General features: G+C 40.4%; 2 protein-coding genes across 3 annotated transcripts; both read left to right on the forward strand.

Annotated features, from left to right (window-relative positions):
• Nucleotides 1–259: 259 nt before the first annotated feature.
• Nucleotides 260–14273, forward strand: ikbkg (inhibitor of nuclear factor kappa B kinase regulatory subunit gamma). 2 transcript variants are annotated; one of them, XM_032569684.1, is made up of 15 exons: nt 260–621; nt 2712–2852; nt 3660–3925; nt 5354–5428; nt 5764–5949; nt 6323–6381; nt 6619–6666; nt 7099–7201; nt 9534–9649; nt 9725–9877; nt 9973–10045; nt 10121–10255; nt 10751–10887; nt 11658–11734; nt 12368–14273. In XM_032569684.1, the coding sequence occupies exons 2-15, from the start codon at nt 2714–2716 to the stop codon at nt 12550–12552; spliced, it is 1752 nt and encodes a 583-aa protein (XP_032425575.1). In that variant the 5' UTR covers nt 260–621; nt 2712–2713; the 3' UTR covers nt 12553–14273. The 2 variants fall into 2 exon arrangements, with proteins under 2 accessions (XP_032425575.1, XP_032425585.1); XM_032569694.1 differs by lacking the exon at nt 6619–6666.
• Nucleotides 14274–14774: 501 nt separating this feature from the next.
• Nucleotides 14775–23303, forward strand: sephs3 (selenophosphate synthetase 3). The gene is made up of 8 exons (XM_032569733.1): nt 14775–15155; nt 15598–15701; nt 18408–18515; nt 18665–18819; nt 20002–20092; nt 21192–21291; nt 21438–21650; nt 22483–23303. Exons 1-8 carry the CDS (start codon nt 14807–14809, stop codon nt 22722–22724), a joined length of 1362 nt encoding a protein of 453 aa, XP_032425624.1. The 5' UTR covers nt 14775–14806; the 3' UTR covers nt 22725–23303.
• Nucleotides 23304–23395: the final 92 nt, after the last annotated feature.

Genomic DNA, 23395 nt, shown 5'->3' on the forward strand with positions numbered 1-23395 from the left:
ACTTTTTTTCCCAGTTTACTGAAGGCACAAACAAACGTGTAAAACCACACACAAGCTTGTTTGGTCTGACAAGCTTGTCAGACGTTTGGTCTGTGGTCTGATATATATATTTTTATATATATGCATATCATTTTTTTGACACGAATTCTTGTTATATTTACTAATACCTTCTGTCGCCTCTCTGGAAACTCTCAGAATGCTCTGTGGGTGGCGTGTGACCTCAGTGTATTTGGATCTATAAACATCCTCCATGACTCAGAGCTAGTTGTACTTGACAGTCAACGCGCAGGGTAAAATACCCACACGTTCTCCAGCTAACAACACTCCGAATCGGCAGATTTCTTCAGTCAACCTTCAAACGCACTCGGAATAAGTTACAAAACAGGACAAAATGCCTCTCCGGAGATACTTAGGTCGTTGATTTAGGCCGGCGTTTGTATTAGCTTAAAAGAACTTCTTAATTTGCCCTGCCGACAGTTTGCTACATTAGCTTACCAAGCTAATTAGCTAGGTCTTAGCTGTCTGCTATTAGCCAGCTGTCTAAATAAACTGTGAAGGGCAGTTTCTTAGCGACAGCTTAGCCGTTTCTTTCCTGGTATCAAAACTAAAAGAGAAGAACAGGTAAGATGTGGTTTGTGACTATAAATGCTCCAGGTTATGTGTAAAAGTCTTTTGCCTTTGACGGTAACGTTTAACGTTAGCCTGATATAACTGTCAAACGTTTTGTTTATGTCCCCCGAGCGATACCGTGTACGCTTAGGTGTGTGGTTTTTTTTTAATATAATGCACAGTTTTATTTATTTGAACAATTTTCCCACGTTGTTTCGTCGCATTAGAGTTGATTTCAGCCCAACAGTGGCACCTTGAATGATGAGGTCATGTGTGTGTTTTTTTTTTTTTTTTTTCCGCTCCTGCTCACCTGTAAGCAGGTTAAACTGCTCACGCGGAAGGGAGGTTTGGCATTTTTCCAAAGATCCTAACAATCTTAACCAGAGGCTCCCTGGGTAGTTTTTCTCCCACTTCAGGAGAATTCTGTCAGATTTAAAATGAAAGTGAAAGTAAGACTCGGCCACCTTCATCTGCAGAAAACGTGCTCAGCCCCAGAAACCTATGAATAATGAATTGAATAGTTGTTGAGTGAGAGAATATATATTTTCCCTCAAAGGCTATATTAATCGTTTTTGTTTTTTTAAATCTCCCTCCCCCACCCCGTTACAATTCATCTTAATCATTCACAATATTCAAGGCCCTACTCCCTACTGGGAGCAAAAATCGATTTGTATAAAACCAGAAATGTTCATACGCTGGAATTTCTTCAAACTTGGATTCGTTTCATGTGATCGGCCAAAACAAAACTGCACAGTGGAACGAAAACGGTACATGGGTTTGAAGTCTTTCACATGCAAATCTGAAAAGTGTGGCATGAGGTTGTATTCAAACCACCCTCTGCTGCAACCAGGTTTCTACCCGGCTTTGCTTTTTTTTTGTTGTACGTTTATGGTAAATTTTAAAAAAAATCAGTCCGATTAAATAGGATGCTTCTGTGAACATAAATCTTCCATTGTTGCTGCAGATTCTCCAATACGTGTAAACTGGGATGTTCTAACTCGCATCCTTTGATCTACAGCAGCGTTATCGTCAATTTATCGATCGTTTTGACGATAAATTCCTACCGTGATCAATTTCTTATCATAAGAATTTTGATTTATTGTTGGCGCGATAAATTTCAGTTACTGATGATAAACTAAAAGAAAAAAAATTCAACTGTATGTATGATCAGAAATTTTATTTTCGCTGTTTTCTCTGCTGTTTGTTTCCTGAGAGCATCAATAAATATCAGTAGTTTTACAAACATGATTATTAAATGCAGCGTCTTGCAGTCACAGCCAAGCAGCTGCCTATAAAATGAGTAATTAATAGTTTTCTTTTCTTTTCATCATAATCTTTACCACAATAGTACCACAAAATACTGCAATAAAATTCTAAGTCCATATCGCCCACCCTTTTCCCCAGCCCTTGTCTTACATGTTTTAGATGTTTCACCACTTCAGGACAACTGATTGGGTGATTGCATAATCTCCTTAGTTTGCCTCAAATTGCTACAGAATCTGTTAATCACCCATTCATTTAAGCCAGGTATGCAGCAGCGTCTCTTCTGATTAGAGCAGCTTCTCCTCCTATTTACAAGTGACTCTTGGAACAGTTCCAGGTTATGATTCAGTGACTCGTATCCCAGGGATGTTTTATTTATTTTTTTATAATTTCGTTCGAAGGCAACCGTTTGGTGCCTTTTATAATGTTGTGAAAAATGGATTTTATATGAGGGCATCTGAGTAAAAGGAGGGTAAATACCTGCTCAAAAAAAAAAAAAAAAAATCATATTTGTGTTTGTTAAAAAAATGTGAAGGCCTTTTTCTTCCACTTTACAATTTTGCACTACCTTAATATTGGTGTATCGCAATGAGGTTTGTGGTCACGCAAAATGTGAAAAAGGTTTCAGGAGTGTACTCCTTGTAGTTGTTGGACGGTATACAGTACGTGTTTCTCTAAATCATACATACACAGAGACTGGACTGAAAGTGAGTGAAAGGACTTGTAAGCAAATGAATCGAGGCGTTTGCACTTTGCCTTACCTGCATTTCTTCCACTGTAGTAATACTTTCCTAAGTTGTGGATATTTATCAGCCTCTCTTTTGCCTGTGCCTCTGTAGAAATGGTGCAGCCACAGCCGGACGGCCCCATGCAGTGGGACATGTCTGGAGAGGACAGCGGAGGGACACTCAGGGTCCCACCAGAGCTCGCTGGCAATGAAGTGGTGACCAGACTGTTGGGCGACAACCAGCAGCTCCGAGGTATTGACTTACAAAAAATAAAAATGGTGTGTAAAAAAATAAAAAAAAGATGAAAAAAGCAGTTTTCTGGATCCAAGATATTTCCACAATTTGTCATGTCAGCTTCATCTTATTCTCTTGTTCCCACCCATTCTTGTAGTTTATGCTGCAACAGTTTTTTTTTTTTTTTTGGATGTTGCCATTTTTTACTGTGGAATGCAAAGGAACAGCTGAAGAAGAGCAGTCAACAGTTGCCAAAAATTATAGGCAGGAAAAGTGTGAAATCTTGTCATTCAACTCAATTAAAATTCAAAATGCTGTATTTATCCCAAAAGGGAAATTAAAAGTTGCCGTAACTCCTGTTATCCAGGAGTTACGGCTTCAGTTGTTGTGGATGGCGGTTCTGTGGTTGGGGACGAACGATGGTAGCAGTTTGTGTTACAACGAATCTAAAGCGGCCTCTGACAGACTGGTGCTGTATAACAGCCTCATGACATGCTAACAGCTCAAGCAAAGCAAAGATGATGTTCCACAGCAACATCATCAGTTGTTAGCAAGCTCTGCTAATCCAGCTCATTTGTTTTTGCTGCTACTCTTTAAGTCTCTGGCTGCACGGTGAGAACGTTAGAAAAGTTTGTAATTTGTTAAATGCAAGACGCAGCTAAAAATAAACAGCCCAGTGAACTGAACCGGAACTGTCACATGCTTATTACGGTTCCATATCAAACTCTTCTGATTATTAATAGTAGTAGAGTCAAAGTTGGCTTTTCTAATTGTTTGTGCTGGAAGAAGACGTAGACTGAAAGCTGGTACGCGTCTGTCCTCCAGAGGCTCTGCGGAGGAGCAACCAGGCCCTGCGTCAGCGCTGCGAAGAGATGGAGGGATGGCAGCGGCGGACCAGGGAGGAACGGGAATTCCTCAGCTGTCGTTTCCAGGAGGCCCGGGCGCTGGTGGAGAGGCTGGCGCAGGAGAACCACTCTTTGCAGAGCATGGTGAACGGACCAGGCTCGTCGTCCAACCGCAGCTACAGCTCGGCCCAAATGGAGGCGTCACCGGGGCTTCCTGCCCGGAACGGCCCGCTGGATGAACCAAAGGTGGGTGTGCTCACTAAATGTGTCATTCATGTTCGAGATCATGGTGTCATGTGCAGTTAAAACAAGTTTGTGTCCTTATAACACCTGACAGTGCTAAAAGGTCACAGAATACACCTTCAATGTTCCAATCTAATTTTATTCAAAAGCGCTTTTGTATTTGTGAAACAATACAAAACTTGTTTCAACTGCACATGACAGTGATCTTAAATATGAATGAACTGTTTAGAGAGTGACTCTCCAAACGACAGTGGCTGATTTTCAGACCTCTGCGGAGGAAGATAAGATCGGTTTCACGTATAATTATGGGCAGATCCCCCAATATTAATGAAGTCCGGGCCAATCGGTTCCTGCTGCGTTCCTCTTTGCAGTACTGTAAGGTCTTCTGTATTGAGCCGCTGCCTTTTTACACAAATCACTGTAACTATCGCATGGAATCATCTCTCTTTGTTAAAGAGCAAACTTTAATAGTTAACATTTGAACATTTGTGGAATAATCATCAATCGTACCGGTTATGTTTTGTCTTCTTCTGGCTGCGGTTCTTATTTTTCCCAATCCAGTGGTTCTAAAACAGAACGTCACAGAACGTCACGGCTGCAAAACTAGATTTCCCTGTGAGCTCTGTCATGAATTCTTCATTTTGTGAAAACAAAAATGTTTTATTTTAGTATGTTAATTTGCTTAAAGAAGGCTGAAAAGTAATTGTACATAGTTTTTAATAATTTTTTGTTTTATCACTAAACATAATAATAAAGCAGTTACATTTATATTACTAGGTCTGTCACAATATCAAATTTTGCAAGACAATGATTTGTTCTAAAAATTACTGCAATAAACCAAAAAAAATTTGATTCTATTTTCATGTAATATAATAATAATGGTACAATAATGAAGAAAGAAAACAATAAATAATAAGAAAATAAAAACCACAAACAGCTGAAACAATAATTAAAAATGGATTATTGAATTTCTGCAAACAAAATTGCTCTTTAAAAAATATTAACCATCAGAATGGAAATTATTGAGATTATTTTAATTTATTGTACAATTAATTGATTGCTTCTATAAATGTCAGTTGCAGCAAACCAATAGACACAAGAGCTCTATTTATTTTACATTATATTTAGAATTCAGTTTGAAGAATTTAGTATGTAGATGTGCTGTACTGGTGCAGAGTTATCAAATGTGTAATTCAGTGCTGTTCCGTCCATATAAAAAAGAAAGAAAGAAAGAAATGTTCAGCACTGTATTTCTGTATCGGATCGGTCTCGGCTGATACTGAACCTCGGATATCGATATCGGTATGAAAAAAGTGAATCGGAGCATCCCTAAACTCAATCTAGAATTTTTGATAATGTGGAATTATGAGTCTGAAGAAACAGAATTCTAGTGTTTTGAACAAAGTGGTGTTTTTATGTTTTGTCTTTCAGACTTTAGACCAATGGGAGAGGAAAAGAGTTGAAGAAACGGAGCAGCAGACACAAACCACACCACTCCGCAGCCTGGTAGAGTGTTTCTTTTGTTTGTTCCATTTCACCTCACGCATCTCTTGTTAAAAATGTTCACATCGTTTTAAGGGAAAATCATCAAATAAAAACCTATAAATCAGTTATAATAACTCTATAACATTTGTCTTCAAACACTTGCCCTACTTTTTTGGCATCGGTTCCTGAGTTAACACTAAGCTGCCAGCCAAGGGTGCACTGATTGCAGTTTTGGGACCAATCGCAGATCTTTAAAAAGACTGATATGCCAATTCCAATTTTGGCAAATAAAATTTTTTTTCTGTCTGAAACATCACTAAATATCGCGGCAAAGTCACCTGCTTCTGTCTCTCCAGCCTGCAGAGGGTGCAAATGAGTTCCTGCAACTGCTGAAGAGCCACAAAGAGAAAACAGAGGAAGAGATGAGAGAGATGAGAAGGAAAAATGAAGAGTTGAAGAGGGAACGGGACGAGGGAAAAGAAGTGTTAGAGCGACAGCATCGATGCATTGAACACCTGCGGGCTAAACTGTTCCATACACAGGTAGCACGCTATGCTAACTTCACTTCCTGTCCGCTAACATACAAGTAGACATGAGGTCTGTATGTATGAATTTCAGAAACATTCAGAACCATAGAAAATAAAATATTTCTTATAAGTGGGTGATGTGGACTTAGAATTTTATCATGGTATGTTGAGGTGTTATTGTGATAACGATGAAAATTATGATTTAGAGTAAACGGTTCATTATTTTTCAGGCAACTGTATGGCAGTAACATCATATTCATAGCACCACAAACAATGTTTTTGAAAAACATTCCCAGCTGGTTTAGTCTTTAGTTATCTTTTTAGGAAATGTTTTTTTGTTGTTGTTGTTATGTTTTGTGGCCTGAAGGATTGTGTTAATGTTTTGCAGATGAGCAGTAATGAGGAAGCTGTTCAGCTTCGCTCAGAGGCTCAGCACACCTCTGACTGGTAAAACTCAGTCACACACACACGCACACACACAGGTAGAAGATTATTTAAGCTAACAGTGCTAAACTAACTTTGAGCCAAAACCTTAACTTGGTTCTACTAAATGAACTTGTGCTGTACCCTCTCATAACTGCAGCTTATTCTACTCTTCTAATGAAAGTTCTGTCCTTCCTCCTGCTTAACATAACCTCTTCCTCTTCCTTATCTTCTTTGGCCTTGTTTGGTTCCTTTTGCCAGCTCTAGTCTGGCTAAACTCACAGAGCAGCTTCAGGCCACACAGGGCAGGTGAGCCTACAGCTCTGTGTGGCTTTTTGTTCCCTCTCTGCATGTGTCACTGCTTGCCTGTCTGTCTCCAAAATCTGAACTCAATTTGTTTCCTGTGGGTTTTACAAGTAGATCAGACGTGTTGCACTGTATTATTCATCTACTTGGGTTTTTTTTTTTTATGCCATTCCAACACACCACAAAGGAATTTTACCATTGTAAAAAAGATCATTTACTTCTTATTTATTTTCTGCATCTTTTAATTCAAAGATATTTTATTTTGAATTATTTTCTCAACAAAAACTGCATTGATTTCAGGAAAATGAGTGTTAATGGAATAACTAATCAGCAACTTTACTCGTGTTTGTAACTTCATTGCTCAAGAATGACTGATTTATATCAAAAGTTGTGCCTATAATAATGCATTTACCATAATTCTAATGTCTGCTGTAGGTATCGGGAGCTGGAGGAGAAACTAGATTACCTGCAGAAGAGCTCCGCTCAGCGGGACAGAACAGAAGCTTTGCTCAAACAAAAGGACAAGGATTGTGCCCAGGTCTGCTAGAAGGCTTTGCTAATCTTTTAGTATAACCTTAGATTTAGATTAGTTCATTTAATCTAAAGACTGCCAACTACAGCAGTTGGCAATCTTACAATACCCATATTATATGCATACAAATCTCTGGAACTGCTGGGGATGGAAGAGCAGCTCCACCCGTCTCATCATTCTGCTCTGTGCAGTATCCCTCCATCTCTGGTCACTTCAAAATTATCACTACCAATGTTGTCTGAGGCGTCCTCTGTGTCCAGTGACCTTCACTCAATGTTTACCTGGCTGTCAGTGGCAGCAGCAACTGTTTCTAACACTGTTTCTTCACTAATGCCTAGGGGTTCACCGATAAATCGGCCCCAAATTTCTTAAATTTTGGGAGATAAGCCAATACTTACTTGTGAATCTTATCTCCGCTAGGCCTGTCACGATAGCAAATTTTGCTGAACGATTAATTGCCTCAAAAACTATTGCGATAAACGATAATATTGTTTGAAGACCTTTTTACACTGATTTAATGGAAATGACGTAATAATGCATGCGATTTCTTGCCACAAACAACATAAAGCCAAAGTGGAAATAAATACTGCATTCAACTAAAAGAGGGCAGATTATGAAGTCTGTGTACTATATTGCCCTTCAGTAATCTTTAGATTTAAATAGAGAAGATGGGCACATCGACTACCTGATGCAATAATTCACACTACATGATTTTTTGCTCCTATTTTTCCTCTTACAACAATCTTAAAACGTTGTGTTATGGTAGATCGTCGTTGCCGCTCCTATCCAAATCAGGGGTTTTCCCCGACTGGGAGCTTAACTACACCTGTTGAATGTGACAGGCAGCCAATCAGAAAGCTCGGATTCTCCTCTGTGTTTTCTGAGGGGAAATTACAGAGGGGAATCCCAAACAGCTGACACAGCGCAACCCGACATCGGAGATGATATGTGGAAACAACATTAATGTTTATTCAACATGCAAATAATATAGAAATGACAAGGGGAGGAGTTGGAGCGAAATTGCTACCGCAGTTGATAAACCCGGTAACTTTTCAGCTGTTCTTTGTTAACGTGACATAAATAGGTTATAATGATTTTCATTCAGTCAGGACTTTACGCTGACACTAGCCACATGCATTGCAGGTAGATTGTAGTAAAGCATTGATTAATGCCTGGTTTTAAAATTAGTTCACTGGACTTGTAGTCATTATTTTGTGCCCATTGTTGGACACCACATTGCCGGACCGAACCCGGTCCGGAACCGTTATACCTAGGATTTCTGTCGGCTAATGTGTGGTCTGTCAGGTTTTGAAAATGGGCCGACAATCGGCCGACAGCTCTAAGATCGTGCAGGATAAGATAGTGTGCGCTGGGCTTTACACTAAGGAAATGGGAAAGGGAGGGTCAGTGGAGAGCACCGGAGTTGAGCCTTTTGTCATTCAGTGTCATTAACAGAAAGAGAAAAAGGCCGGAAGAGACGATAGTGCCGATAATTAAAATGACGTAGATAGTTTTAATTTATCGTACGATTAATTGATTTATCGTTTATTGCGACAGGCCTAACTCCGCAAAGGTCTGAAAATCATCCCTTGTTCCCTTTTGAGCCGCAGTAAGAGAGGGCTGACTGGCCCACCAAGTGAGAATGAATAAATTGACCTTAAATACATTTAAGTTTATTCCAGACCTTCAAAAGAACAAAACAATCAGATGGAAAGAAGTCGATGCAGAATCAGCAAAATAGATAACATAAATTAACAAATCTTCAAGACATCTCCTCTGCCTGTTGTTCATCAGTTCCTGATCTGAAAAGTCGTTAGCCGCATGTCTTAAATTTTGTTTTGGCAGGACTATTTAAGCTTGTTTATTCTATGTAGTTTTCTTTTTGTCATGGGACTTTACTGTTACGCAAAACTTAGAATTATGTGCAGACATCTTCATTGCGTTATTTGAGTCAAGGTGGTTGCAGCTACCGGTAATTAGCTGCCAATAGCCGCTTAAGCTACCTTTTTCCGTAAGTGCAAGTCTATTGGCAGTTGCCTGAATGATGTTCGTCTTAAGCATCGACTCGCTACTGTTGTCAACCCATATAATTTATTTGCAATTTACTTTCGTACTTTTCTGTTGTGATACAGGTCTTAAATTTCATCCATACTGCTCTTAAAAAGTCTTGCATTTGAGTTAACGAAACCTGCAGAAACCCTCTAATCACTTCTTAGTCAAATTATTTCCACAACTACATGTTTGTTTACCAAATTACATCCAGATCACTCAATTACTTCTTGCCTTTATCTGTGAGTGCATATTTACAGCTTATTTTCTTCTATTTGTGTTCCACCAGTTGGCCAAGGACTGTGAGGCTCTGAAAGCTCAGGCAACGTCGCTGTTAGGCGAACTGAACGAGAGGCAGATCCTCCTGCAGAAGAGCGACGATGAGCGCAAAATGTTGGAGGAGAAGTGAGTCGTCTCGTCGCACCGGCGAGGTCGTGTCCGGTCCGTTTGTCACGAGCCGTTTGTTGTTTCTGCGGTTAGGCTGGTCAGCAAGGTGAAGGCCCTGCAGGCGGCGGAGCGGGAGCTGGAGCAGCAGAGGAAGCAGCACCATGTGGCCAATGACAAGCTGCTGCTGCAGGTGCAGAGCCTGGAGAGCGCGCTGAAGTCGGAGAGGCACGTGGTGACAGAGGAGAAGTGGGTTCAGCACACCGTTCCACTTGATGAAAATACTTAGGACGTTTAGAAAGACAAAGTGTGTTTTAAAATCCCTTTTGTTCTGCGCTTGTCAGGAAAAAGCTGTCACAGTTGCAGCACGCCTACACGTGTCTGTTCAGAGACTATGATTCCAAACTGAAGAGTGAGGTAAAAAACACACTCGGACGCCTGTACCCTCACTAGCTCTGCTGTTCTAACATCGGGCTCTGCATATCGCTGCAGGGAGGAGACCTTAGCAGTAAGCTAGAGGAGGCGGAGCGGGCACTGGCCATCAAGCAGGACCTGATTGATAAACTCAAGGAGGAGGTGGAGCAGCAGAAAGGCTCGCTGGAAACCGTCCCTGTCCTCACAGCACAGGTAAAGTCCAAACTGCTGCTCATGTCTTCGTAGTTTGTGGATTTCTGGCAATATCTGCTGATTTTAATCACGTCTCTCTCTCTCTACTACACTTCCGACATTTCAGCAGTTGGTCAGTTGCTCTACTATAGAAAACATAACATTGGATTTGTTTTACGCAAATATTTGTATTTGGAAATATATTCTTCAACATTTGTAACAAGCCACAACAATAGCTGTAGGATTGTCAGAAAAGATGTAGAGAGAGATGCTTTTCAGAGGCCACCTTTAAAAAAAAAAAAATCATCAAGCCACATGAAATGACAAGGAAGTGGAGTTTCTCTAAATGAAAAGATCAAAGTTCAAAGGTTGTTTCATGCTGTACCAGTTAGGAAAGAACATGTTCAGTTTAAAACAAGTTCTGATAACGCTTTTACCATCTTAAAAACGTAAACAGAATTTTTTTTTTGTAAAGTATAAACACATCACCTTGTTCCCTGTTTGCGCTTGTGCCAGGCTGAGATCTACAAGGCAGATTTCCTGGCAGAGCGAGAAGCGAGAGAGAAGCTGAACCAGAAGAAAGAGGAGCTGCAGGAACAGTTCACTCAGGCTCTGGCTGAGATCGAACGGTTGAAGCACGAGCTCACAGCACGGTAACCACACATTCATCAGGCTCCATGTTAATATTAATGTGTGCTGTATATTTGCACATGCTTCTCGTGTGTGTGTGTGTTTTAAAGGAAATCTGTGGTGGTCACAACTCAGAGCTTAGCTGCTTATCAAATGCTCCTTCAGCTGCTTCAGCTTCAGTGCAGATGTTGTCAAACAAGCGAGGTTTTTGGTACCGTCTGAGGCTGAAACCTCACATGGAAAATCACCTTTGTCTGGATCTGCACAGCTTTGACAATAAACACAATCCGAGATTAAATAATTTGTACCTCAATAGTTCAGAATCTCAGTTTAAAAATGAGTCAAACTTAGATTTCTGTCTGTGTGGGAATTAAAACTAAGTGGGTCTGCACGTAAATGAAGAATCTTCAATTTAATTCAGTTTTGATTCAAAATACTTTAATAATCCCAAAGGGAAATAAAATACTGTAACTCATATTGTAAATGTTTACCCAGTCACTGTAAGTATTGACAGCTGTTGTTAGGAACAGTCTCCATAGGTTGCTGACTGAAGACACTCAGTTGAAGATTGCTCAAGGTTGTCAATTATGATCTTCCGTTCATGATGGACAGCATCATTTGTTTTTCATCTTCAGTTGTAATAAATATGTATGAGTCCTATGGGTTCTTATACTTCTTTACCTGGGGATCAACAAACGCGTCCATATTTGTAGTTACCTAGTGTGCAGCAAAAATAAATTGATCTTTTTTTAAATTATTTATTTAAGGGTCTAACTAGTCACCTCTGTTTCAGTGCACGTTTGGAGCAGATGAAGCTGAAACACATGGATGATTTTCCTGCACGGCCCACTCACATTCCCCCTCAGCAAGGTACAATACATCCAACACACACACATACACAGAATCCTACAGCTTTAAACAGCCTGGCCAGAGGGAATCCAGAGAATTTAGACATTAAGAAATGCAGAATTTTCTGAATGGGTTGTTCTAACTGAATGCTTCTCAGTTAACATTTTGTGGGTAGTTTTCAACTTTTTGGACTATTTGAAGTGCAACAACATTTGAAACAGTTGTTACTGAACTTTTTTGGGGAAGGTTACATGCAGCAATTTTACCTTTTTTAAGACAATTTTGTGGCAAAACAATGTTCATCTTTAACTGCCAGTTTTTGAAAAAGGTGCCGCAAAATCAGTGACGTTAGGCTGCAACAATCTAAAAAACATCCCCAGCATCCTGGAGGGACTGACTCCGGTGCCACATGTTGCCTCCGAGTTAACTCTGAAAATCTTGATGTGTGCCAGTAGGTTGTAGTTAGCGGGGATCCTGTCCAGTCTGGAATTTTATTTTAGCATTTCCAGATCTGCATAAGTGTAGAAAAGGAGTTTGGAAAAAATTGTTTTTCTGACATTCTTCAATGAATCTTAGTCTTGCACATTGAGCGTATATCAAAGAATGTTTGTCCTGTAGTAATCTGTGTTACGATGTTCTCCTCTTCTGCTGCAGTTGTTGGGTTTCCTGGTGCTGGCTTCAACACCGTGCCACCGAACCGGAACCACGTTTTGGCACCGGTCATCGATCCTGCTGCAGCAGGAGCTGCAGATCTGCCTGATTTATGCTGTCCAAAGTGCAACTACCTGGCTCCAGATATGGACACACTGCAAATACACGTCATGGACTGTATACAGTAATGCAATGGGCAAACGTAGTTCAATGCATCACAATGCCAACACACACACACACACACACAGTATATTTACTGGTCATCCAGAAAGTATTCACATCCCTTCATTTTTAAAAAATGTTGTATGTTGCAGACCAACTCTAAAACCCACCTAGGTAAGGTTTTGTTTGTTCTATAGCTAGACAACATGTTTTCAGACATATTTTATAATTTTTTTTGATTTACAAATAATAATAACATAAGTATTTACACCCCTTCCTATGGCAGTCAAAACTGAGTGTCTTGATTATTGGTGATTTTTTTTTTCAACAAAATTGGAGTTCCCCTGTGCTAAGATCAGAAGATTGAACATGATTTGGAATGGAACTGATTTGGCTGCAGAAATCAAGCAATAAACTCAGAGGAATTATCTGTAGACCTTTGGAACTGAATTGTGTCAAAGCAAAAAAAAAAAAAAACATAAAACAATTGAGAAATGATACAAAGCATTTTCAGGATCATCGCTAATCTTAAAGAACAGTTCCCTCTGTTATTTGGAAATTGTCGACATTTTACCCCCAAAATTTACCCCAAAACCAAGTTTAGAGAGACATGCCCAAGACAACTAGAGGCTAGAACTGCTGCCAAAAGGGCTTCAACAAAATATCAAACAATGGCTGTGAAAACGTATGTTTCTGTTAATTTAGAAAGATGGACAAATATCTGTAAAAACTATTTTGTGTAGATTTTTTTTTAAAAGAGAGAACTGTACTCAGGCTGGTTTCAGTCTGCTAAGGTAAGAAATGTGGGGGGAAAAGAAGGGATGTGAATACTTTCAGAATCCATTGTACTTTCTGTGTCCAGCTCTGGGGGAAACATATTTGGTTATTGCACCTTATTTACTTTCTGTCATGCAAGGACAAATACAAAGACCTAAGCCTGTTTTGGATCCTGAAGTAAAAACCCTAATATATTAGAATAAGGAGAAAGTATATGGAGGCAAATAAAAGGTCATATGATAAATTAGAAGATTTTCATTGTATTTCCTCTCCTGCTTCCTGGGTTCCGTTTCTTTTGGCACCTTTCAGTCTTTCCTCATGTTTTTTTTTTCTGCCAACACCTGGCCTTTTGTTTCCTTTTACCGCTCCCTGTCCATTCCCTGACACCACTTGCTGTTTTTTTTTTTTTTTTTTTTTAAATTTATTACATGATTCAACTTTCCCTTTTCCACCATTTTGTCTCTTGTGCAAATGAACAGTAAACATGTTATGAAGTACATGTGTATACTTTGACACCGTCATCCAGCATATCAGTATTCATTTGACCTAATACTAAAAATGTGACAATTTTTTTAAAAGAAGAAAATGCATGTGGATTTACCTGAAGAGCTTTAAAGGATAACGAATATTCAAATGTTTTGGTTGTAAAAGTAGCTTTTTGCATCAACTCAAAACATGTATTATTATGTAGTAGAGATGGATTTACTCTTGTTGGAAAGAAAAGTAGCCATTCTCTGTTCTGTGCCTGTGTTTTGACTGCCGCTGCTTTTATCTCTGATCCTAAACCTGACCCTTAACCCGTCATAACTCTTGCTGTGCCCCTTATCCTGTCTTATCCTTTATCTTTTGACGCCTGCTATTTATCAGTATGAATGTAAGCACATTAAACTTTTTATTTCGTATTGTGAGGATATTCTTTGTAATTGCAATTTGTTGCAAGGATTCACGAAATAAATCATTTATTCAATTGTCTCTGTGTATTAGTGGCAGTTTAATGAGCCACTCGGGTGAAACCATTAACGATGATTCTAAGGGGTCGTCGAAGTCTGTTTTGCGTTTCCATTCAAAAATACTTTAAAAGTACCAAAGGGAGATTAAATAATTGGGAATGTTTCCCACATTACATACCCAGCAATAAAATGTTTATTTTAAATGCAACGAATTGAAGAAAAGGATGTTGGATTGATGGTACAGCCTAACCGTCCTGTTCTGCGACACGCGCTTCGATTTTTTTCCGGCTCAACCTGGAGACAGAAATCCCTGTTGAATTTCAAAATAAAAGGCCCTCTGCCTTGTATATTGCCAACTCTACCTTTATTATAAAATTTGGCTATGATATAAGATAACGCGCAAATGTAGTTTACCACACTTTAAAGTTTCAAATACAACTGTGCATTTTCTAACTTTTATTTTTAAAGTCTACGGTCTGTCAAGAAGTTAAACGGACTTTATTTTGGTAACGCGGGTCTCCTAGTCACACAGCGGGTACTAGACACTCACCCCATGTTGCGTCTTTGCATATCGGGCCGAGCTGTCCGCCTTGCGTCGTGCTTTAATACCACTCTGCGGGCAGGCATGTCGGGCTCACCTACCCCACCTCCCTCAGCTGAGGCTGCGGGTTCCGGGGGGTGTTTCCCTCCTGGATACAAGCCATTTAAACCCGAGGACCACGGCTTGGAACGCGGGTTCCGTCTTACGTCTTACTCCGAGTTGAAGGGATGAGGATGCAAGGTCCCGCAGGAGGTTCTGCTCAAACTCCTCGCGGGACTGGAGACGGACCGAGGCGATGGACCGGGCAAGGCTGGAGACCAGGGTTCTGAGTTCGGCCAACAGTTGCCTGGACCCCGGCTTGGTAAGAAACTCCAGCACCATTCCTTGTGCTCCGAGCTGCCGAAACCCGGTAGCTAACCTATATTAGCTAACGAACAATTGCTAATACTATTAGCTTTGAGGACTCGTATGACAGATGATGTGGACCATTCACAGTAGAGAAAGTTTTACAAATTATATAACCTTATTGTAATGCAAATATAAAATGAGCGCGTGTAAACCAGAACAATAGTTCCCCGAGCTGTTAAATTACTGCACAAGGTAAATGATTCAGCAGAAACACATGTAATGCTTCAAGTACGAAGTCCACCAATACTCATTCCAAGGAGTTACAATATATGCACAATTACTCCTGAAATATGACCAATGAATGTTGCTGCTGTATAGTAACTCTAAGCAACAGCTTCACTTTAACTAATTAGAGCTGCTTTTCACACTAGCATGTCTCTTTGTATTTATTCCAGGTATTGGGATGGACAGTTGTGTGACTCCATTGAGGCATGGAGGTCTCTCTCTGGTCCAGACCACTGATTTCTTCTACCCTCTGGTAGAAGATCCATATATGATGGTAAGTTTTTGCTGTGGATTTTTTTCACACAGCAGAAGTTATTAAAAACTCTTACAAATTTAGTATAAAAACATATCTAAAACTAGATTTGGCCCATATTAGTTCATCAGTCAAATGTGGCTTCAGACAGACAACAGATTATTCAACACACTGACTTGACATGGGTAGGTATCCACATAAAAGTGACAATTTAGAAAGTTTAGTATGTTAGCTCACTGCCAAAGAGGGCAGAGAACAGTGGCTATTTTTGGATTAACCTGGGGAGGGTTGGAAAGATAACAGATAAATGATTTAATTAATATTCAGCACGCTGAACAGAGAACTAACAATGTTGACGTCACACATCAAACATGTTTAACTTTTTCTTCACAGTGACTGCCAACTGTGGAGCCCAATAACTACATTAGAACAATGAATTTAAAAGGCTGCACCTAAATTCTGAAAGATTCACCTAGCGTGGCCTGAACGCACCGTCACACAACTTCCTCCTGGTCCGCACAGACCTGACCTGCTTGTTGCTTGTCAGATTTCCCACGTTTTTGATGTTCTGTATGAATTTTCCTTCTGTTTAAATAATCGGACGGCATTATTTATCATTATAATTATTAGGACTATTGTCCTTCTATTTAACAAGTGAAATGTGTTTTTAACACAATATGCGAGTACCCATGTCTGAAAGTGAAAAGTTTGAGTTGCTTAAGAATCAGACAAAAAAGTATTCCTCCGGAAGTCAGAAACAAAAATGAGATTGAAAAATACGACACAAAATTATTCAGATACTAAAAAAGCACTCAGAAGCTGGATATGAAATGCTCTTCCAGTGTTTGCTGTGGGTTGAAGCTGCAGTAGTAGCTGTACAACGGGTCACTCTGAAAGGTTTCTAGACTTTTATAGAAACTGACAGGGTGATCAGTGAAACCCTCCAAGAATCGTTTCTGCTCTGTGACTTGATTTCTGATCGTAGTGACTCCGACTTATAAATGATTGATGTGACTAAGTGTTAATGACTAACCGTGTCAGCTTAACTATCACCAAGGGTTTTAATGGTGATTGTGTGCAGTTTGAAGTTTAACTACGCCCGTCGTTGCATTAAAAAAAACACGCTGGCCAACTGAATGTTATCATGTTTGAGAGGGGAACATCAGCAGAACTAAAGAAAATTCACGTTGTGGATCAAATGTCCAGAATTACTAGAGAGCGGAAAGCTTTGGCTGCAAGCTTAGCCGGTTTTCTTTTTCATTTGGCTCCAAAACTGTGCGTTTTTAATTCCTCTATAGATGGATGGATTGGTAGGTGGATGAAACACACACACACTGTGGCAGCAGCTCGGTCATGAGTTCTGTCATACGTTACCACATCCCCCCTCAGAGCCTCATGAAGCAGCAGGGTGGTGAAAATTCTTGCCTAATGAAAACATGTAAGAGGTTTTTAAGCAGTTTGCATTAACTGACACTAAATGAAGCATCCAGCCATTGTTCTGCAAGGTTAAGCTTTACAAAAAGAGATCAAACTTTAAACTAAATCTACATTCACCGTTTACAGCTCAGCTTCTGTACCAACCAGCCCTTTTAAATGGGTTTCCACTCTTTTTTTCTTCTTTTTTTTGTAATGCATTCACTTTTCATTTTCTGATTTCTTTTTAAGAATGATGATCTATAGGATATAAGAGGAGCATTTAAAATTTCTAGTAGCCCTGACATGAGTATCAGCATGCCTAGTTAAGCCTAGAAATAAAGGAACTTTTCAAAAATGTTCTAATTTGTTGAATATGAATGTATCAAACCTTGATATTTCTAGAACTTTGACCCTTTAAAGACCGTATGCCTAAACAACTCCAGTTTTTATTGAAAAAATGTTCCCAAAATTTAATTCACTAACTTTTTAACGCAGGTTTCTTTATGCAAAATGTAGTCTGTTTCACATTTATTTCAGGAGGAGTTGTTGCAGAAGACGGTAGAAAGTTGTGATGTTTTGCCACGAGACTACGACAGCTTTTTAGGGCCATTGTAAATTTAATTTTAAAAAAAGTATTAGAAGATTTCCACTAAAAAACTAAGAAATTTTGTGAGTAATCTCTGGAACGCTCTAGAAAAAACAAGGACATTTCTGAGTTTGGAATGTTGAAAATCTAGAAAAAAAACTAAGAAATGTAGATATCAATCTCTGAAATCTTCTTTGGGGGGAGGAAACAATCAAGTTTTTTCCAAGACACTTCTGTGTTTCTAAAATTCTAAAATGTTTATCAAATTCTGAAATTAGTCTCAAAATTGAAGTGTGTTTTTGTTTTTTTTATGGCAGAAATTAGCTTTTTTTTCCTGCAGTGGCTCTAATGTGCCGTGGAAACGAGAGCTCATCCAGCGGAAAAACATGAATTACAAATTGACATCTAGTAGTCCAAAATGTTCTAATGAAATGAAAGATACTATGAGGTGAAGAAAAAATGTAACTCATCTCACAATATCCACTTATCACAGTGGAAATCCTCTAAAAATGGATCTGTCATGTTGAGTCAATGCTGCACAGATGACTTAGAATATTTGGTCCTCTGTTTTAGTGATTCTGGAAAAAAACGAATTTGCGGGGGGGATATTTTTATTAACTAAATTCAGGTTCTGATCCTGTAAAACTAGTTTGATCCTTCAGTTCGACGCCACATTTTTGTGACGGTCCTGATGTCGCTCATTTGTTGACCTCGCCGTGTCCCAGGGAAGGATAGCGTGTGCGAACGTCCTCAGTGACCTCTACGCCATGGGCATCACGGAGTGCGACAACATGCTGATGCTGCTGAGCCTCAGTCAGAAGATGAATGAAAAGGTAGCGACATATTCTATTTGTTTTGTAACTAATGAGCGCCAATGCCAGTAGATCGCAAGTGGCAGCGTAACTGATCCACCACAGCATCTGCAGCTGCGTTGTGTTCCCTTCACCGCTGATCTGTAGGTTTTTTGTTCGTCTGCCCGCAGGATCGAGAGCGAGTGACACCGCTGATGATCAAAGGTTTCCGGGACGCAGCGGAGGAGGGAGGGACGTCGGTGACGGGGGGCCAGACGGTGATCAACCCCTGGATCATCGTTGGGGGTGTAGCGTCAGTCGTCTGCCAGCCCAATGAGTTCATCATGTGAGTCAGATCTGAGCTGAAGACGTCCCAAGATGCAACACGTTCGCATTTCCACCTTCATCTTTGTCAGGTCTAAATACCTATTAGAGACAATTTAAACAAATACAGGAAAGACAAGAGAGTTAGATTCTGTTATACTCGCGAGGAGAGCAGACAGAGATGTGCTTTTAGTCACAAATCTCCAACCACTCTGCCACACATCTGTCTGTTCCTCTCTTTTATTGATCTTTAGGAAACCCTGCCACACGGGGCGCTGCAACTCTAAAAGGGTGGAGTCAAAACATGGTTGCAGCGCTAAATAACATTCACTAATCTAGACACATGTTATCTATACTCTAAATCTTTCTTTCTCCAGACACGTTGCATAGCTTCAAAGCAACGGCTTTGTATCACAAAGAAGCACAGAGCAGAGTTTATTGTCAGGCATGTAAAACTCTGCTGGGAGCAATTAACACCTCTGTCTTGTAGGAAGTCCTGCAAGGCAACAGCTGCTAAGAGTAGCTGTTACCTCTATTTCCCAGGGAAGTCTCAGGATAGAATCAAAGTTATTTAACACACAGAAACATTATCTAAAATGTAATTACAAAGCTACATGATACAACAAATATTTGATAATTACTAATACAATTTTCCTAACAATCTTCCTTTTAAAATGGAAACATTCCGTGTCCAGCACCCCCTCCATCTTCACTCTTTTACTTTCTTTTCCCCCTTTCTGTGTCTTTCATTCCTTCTGTCTGTTTGTTCTTCCTTCCAAGTCATCTCCCCCCTGTACCTTAACACGTCAGAGACTGAATCTCATTATTGATTCCCAATTGGGAAGATGGATTGTTTGAAAAAAAGAGATTAAAATGCAGTTATTTAACACCAACACTTGCTGCAAGATTTATTGAAATTCAAAAATATTTATAGAAAATTGTTGGATTTGTAAAAACAAAATAAAAATTCAAAATGAATTTCATAAATTATAAAGTAATTCCCTGCAGGTTTCTCTCTGAGTTTGTGTGTTGGCAGGATTATTATTATTATTTTTTACCAAACATTTCTGGCAGCATCATTCTCTGGCCCTCTTGGGTTAGAAGAATCTTGTTTCCTTTTGGCACAAAGAACTATGAACACAGTTGAGTTTTTAATAAAAAAGGAAAAAAGTAAATACGCTTGACGTTTGTTTTTCTGTCCCAGGCCTGACGGCGCGGTACCAGGTGACGTCCTGGTTCTGACCAAACCTCTGGGGACCCGAGTGGCTGTGAACGCCCACCAGTGGCTCGATCAGGTCCACCACTCACTTTAATATTGCTATATTTTTATTCATTCATTCTATCAACTTTGGGAGATTCATCTGAAACCAATCTCACCCAGTGACCTTATCCACATCCACAAAGATCTGAAAATCCGCCGGTGTCCCTGTTCGTTCTGCCATGAGAGACGGCTGCCTGACTGACAGACCCGCCCACCGGGTCATGTCTGTGGGCGTGGCTAACAGCAGTAACTGCGCCAGCTGCGTTTCCATTCGCCATATAATTGCACAAATTAGAATTAATAAAAATAAATTTTCTTAGTGGAAACATGGCAATTCCAAAGAAGTTCACGTTTTTTTGATTAAAAACGTTTGCCCTTGGGGTGCTGTGGTGGCGCAGGGGTTAAACACAACCCACATAAAGAGGCCGTCGCAGGTTCGATTCCCAGCCTGGTGATCTTTGCCGCATGTATTCCCTCTCTCACACTTTCCTGTCCTAGCACTTTCAAATAAAGGCCACTAGAGCCCCCCAAAAAAAACATTTATCAATATTAATGTATGTCGTAAAACTGCAATGGAAATGCTTTTTTTCCACATCACACGAGTCACGTGATGAACAACCGGCTGTTACTACTGGTGGAAACGACGTGAAGGACAACAGGAAGTGGTTGGAGGATGATGAGGCAGATGTTTTTTCTTAATGACTTATCGCATGAACAAACCTATTCGTGTATGATTTTTAATCTCATTTCTTATTTAGTGGAAACAGTGCTATTGTGAAATTGTGTTTTTTCGACATCAGCAGAATATCGACAGTTTTGCGCAATGGAAACAGAGCTAAAGCTACCTACTGGGCGACTTTTCAGACAAAAATATGAATATCGGAGAAAATCAGAATCGGCAGGTCAGACTTTTTAAACACTGCTGATCGATCAGAAAACTGCAATCAGTGCACCCCTAGTCTTTTACGTTATTCAGTCCTGGGGTTTCTGCAGTCAGAATGACAGATCCTCTGAAACGGACCCTGGTTCTGAGAAAAGGCTCCAGTCAGAACCCAGCTGAAAATGAAAACCGTCTGTAGATCAGAAGTTTTCAATTCCTAAGCCTACCTGTTTTTTTTTTTCTACTTCATCAGCCTGAAAAGTGGAACAGGATCAAACTTGTTGTCACCAAAGAGGAGGTCAAAGAGGCATATTATGAAGCCATGTTCTCCATGGCAACGCTAAACCGAACAGGTACAACTCCTCCAAAACTCCGTGATTTTTTTATTTTACCTGTATAACTGTATAAATTCATGTCTACCTGGGATTCAGATCCACATTAGTTGTCAGTTGCCAATGTGTAACCACATAACTAACCCGTTCTTTCGTTTCTCCTGCAGCGGCGAGCCTAATGCACAAGTACCAGGCTCACGCCGCCACGGATGTGACCGGTTTCGGTTTGCTGGGTCACGCCAACAACCTGGCAGAGCAGCAGAAAAACGAGGTGGCCTTCGTTATCCACAACCTGCCCATCATAGCCAAGATGAGTGCCATCAGTAAGGCCTGTGGGAACCTGTTCAACCTGCTGCAGGGCAGATCAGCAGAGACCTCCGGTAAGAGGATGACCTGCAGGGCTTCTAGACAGAGAAAGTAGACCTGTGTCGATATTTCTCTGCTTTTCACATTCTCACTTTTGAAGCTCATTAGTAATTTCTGAATGAGAAGCTAGCCCTGCTCCACCTTGCAGCTTGGCTGAATGATAGATATTAAGGTGAAACTTAAGAAGTGTGTATATTTCTAAATAGAACCGCATGCGGTGTATTTTTCATCATGCTCTGTTTGGACCGTTTCTCTTTCTCTGGTGTTGCTCCGCCATCTTTGTTTCTGTATCAGCTGGCTCTGCTAAGGGTTGACCAGCGTCAGCCTCTTCTGGATGGAGGCCAAACTACAACACTAAAAGAAGGTCTAAGTGGGGCGCGCTGTAGTGGCGCAGAGGGTTAGCACGCCCCACGTTTGGAGGCCTTAGTCCTTGACGTGGACGTCGCGGGTTCGACTCCCGGTCCCGGCGACATTTGCCGCATGTCTTCCTCGCCCTCTTTCCTGTCTGCCTACTGTCGCAAAAAATACGAGCCACTAGTGCCGCAAAAACTCTTCAGAGAAAAAAAAAAAATTTCAAAAAATTGATTGGAACTAATTTTAATCTAATAAATTATTGATCTACAATTAGCTGTAGGTCGATTGTTTGTGTCCCTGTTTCAGACTTTTTTTTTTTTTTACTTTTAACATAAAATGGGATTACGTTTAGATAAGCAGAGAAAGTTTAAAGAATAAATAAAACTTGAACTTTCAAGCTCACCTTAGAATGAAAAGTCTGAATGCTTGTAAAAACAATAGAAATCTATGAGGAGTGAATCCAGACGTTAACCCCCAGCCTCTCCCAAACAGGTGGGCTGCTGGTGTGTTTACCCAGAGAGCAGGCGGCCAAGTTCTGTTCAGAGATGAAGAGCCTCAACTCGGCTCAGGGCGCCTCAAACGGAGCCTGGATCATCGGCATCGTAGAGAAAGGCGACCGGCGGGCGCGCATCATCGACAAGCCACGCATCATCGAGGTGCCGGCCCGAGGAAGCCAGGCGGCCAATCAAGATAACAGCACCGCCAACCCCGACCCGAGCAGCAATTTGGCTTAGACAGCGCTGCTGCAATCTCTGACACTACCCTGGAGTGCGTGTGTGTATGTGTGTGTGGGCGTGTTTGTGTTTATATGAAATTGTTCATCTAACTGGTGAAAGGTTATGAACCAAACCGGCCCTGATCTGTTGGAACGAGACGACTTCTACCTTTGACATGATCAACTCTGGGTTCTTTCTAACCCCATTCCTTTGCTTTCTAGCAGAACGTCTCTTGTTTCCATTATGTCTTAATCTGTTTTATTTAATTTTGGGAATGTATTCGGATGGGATGTTGTTAAACGAGCGATGTGGAAAATCGACAGACTAATCCTGGCACCTGGTTCTGTCCGCTGTGCTCACTGGAAGGCTTGAGCAGCTTCCTCAGAACAGCTGGGTAGAGTCCAGGATGGCCGTCCATCAGAGTCCTTTCCTCTCTTCCCGTTTTATGAAGCTCTGCATATTAAACCCGAAGCACAGGGCCAGGCAGAGCGGATGTTACTGTTGGATTAGAGGAGGGACTGAATCTGCTGGAGGTTTAAAGCTGTTTGTCTGTGGATTTATCTGCATTCCATACTCAATAAAACCACCAAAACTCTGTTTAGCTGTTTTTGTTGAAAAGATCGACAGATTTAAAAGTAAAACTGAAGTTAAAACACTGTTCTGGAAAGTAAGTATATTCCATGTCTGGA

This window comes from Xiphophorus hellerii, chromosome 1 (assembly GCF_003331165.1).
Source record: "Xiphophorus hellerii strain 12219 chromosome 1, Xiphophorus_hellerii-4.1, whole genome shotgun sequence".
Lineage (NCBI taxonomy): Eukaryota > Metazoa > Chordata > Actinopteri > Cyprinodontiformes > Poeciliidae > Xiphophorus > Xiphophorus hellerii.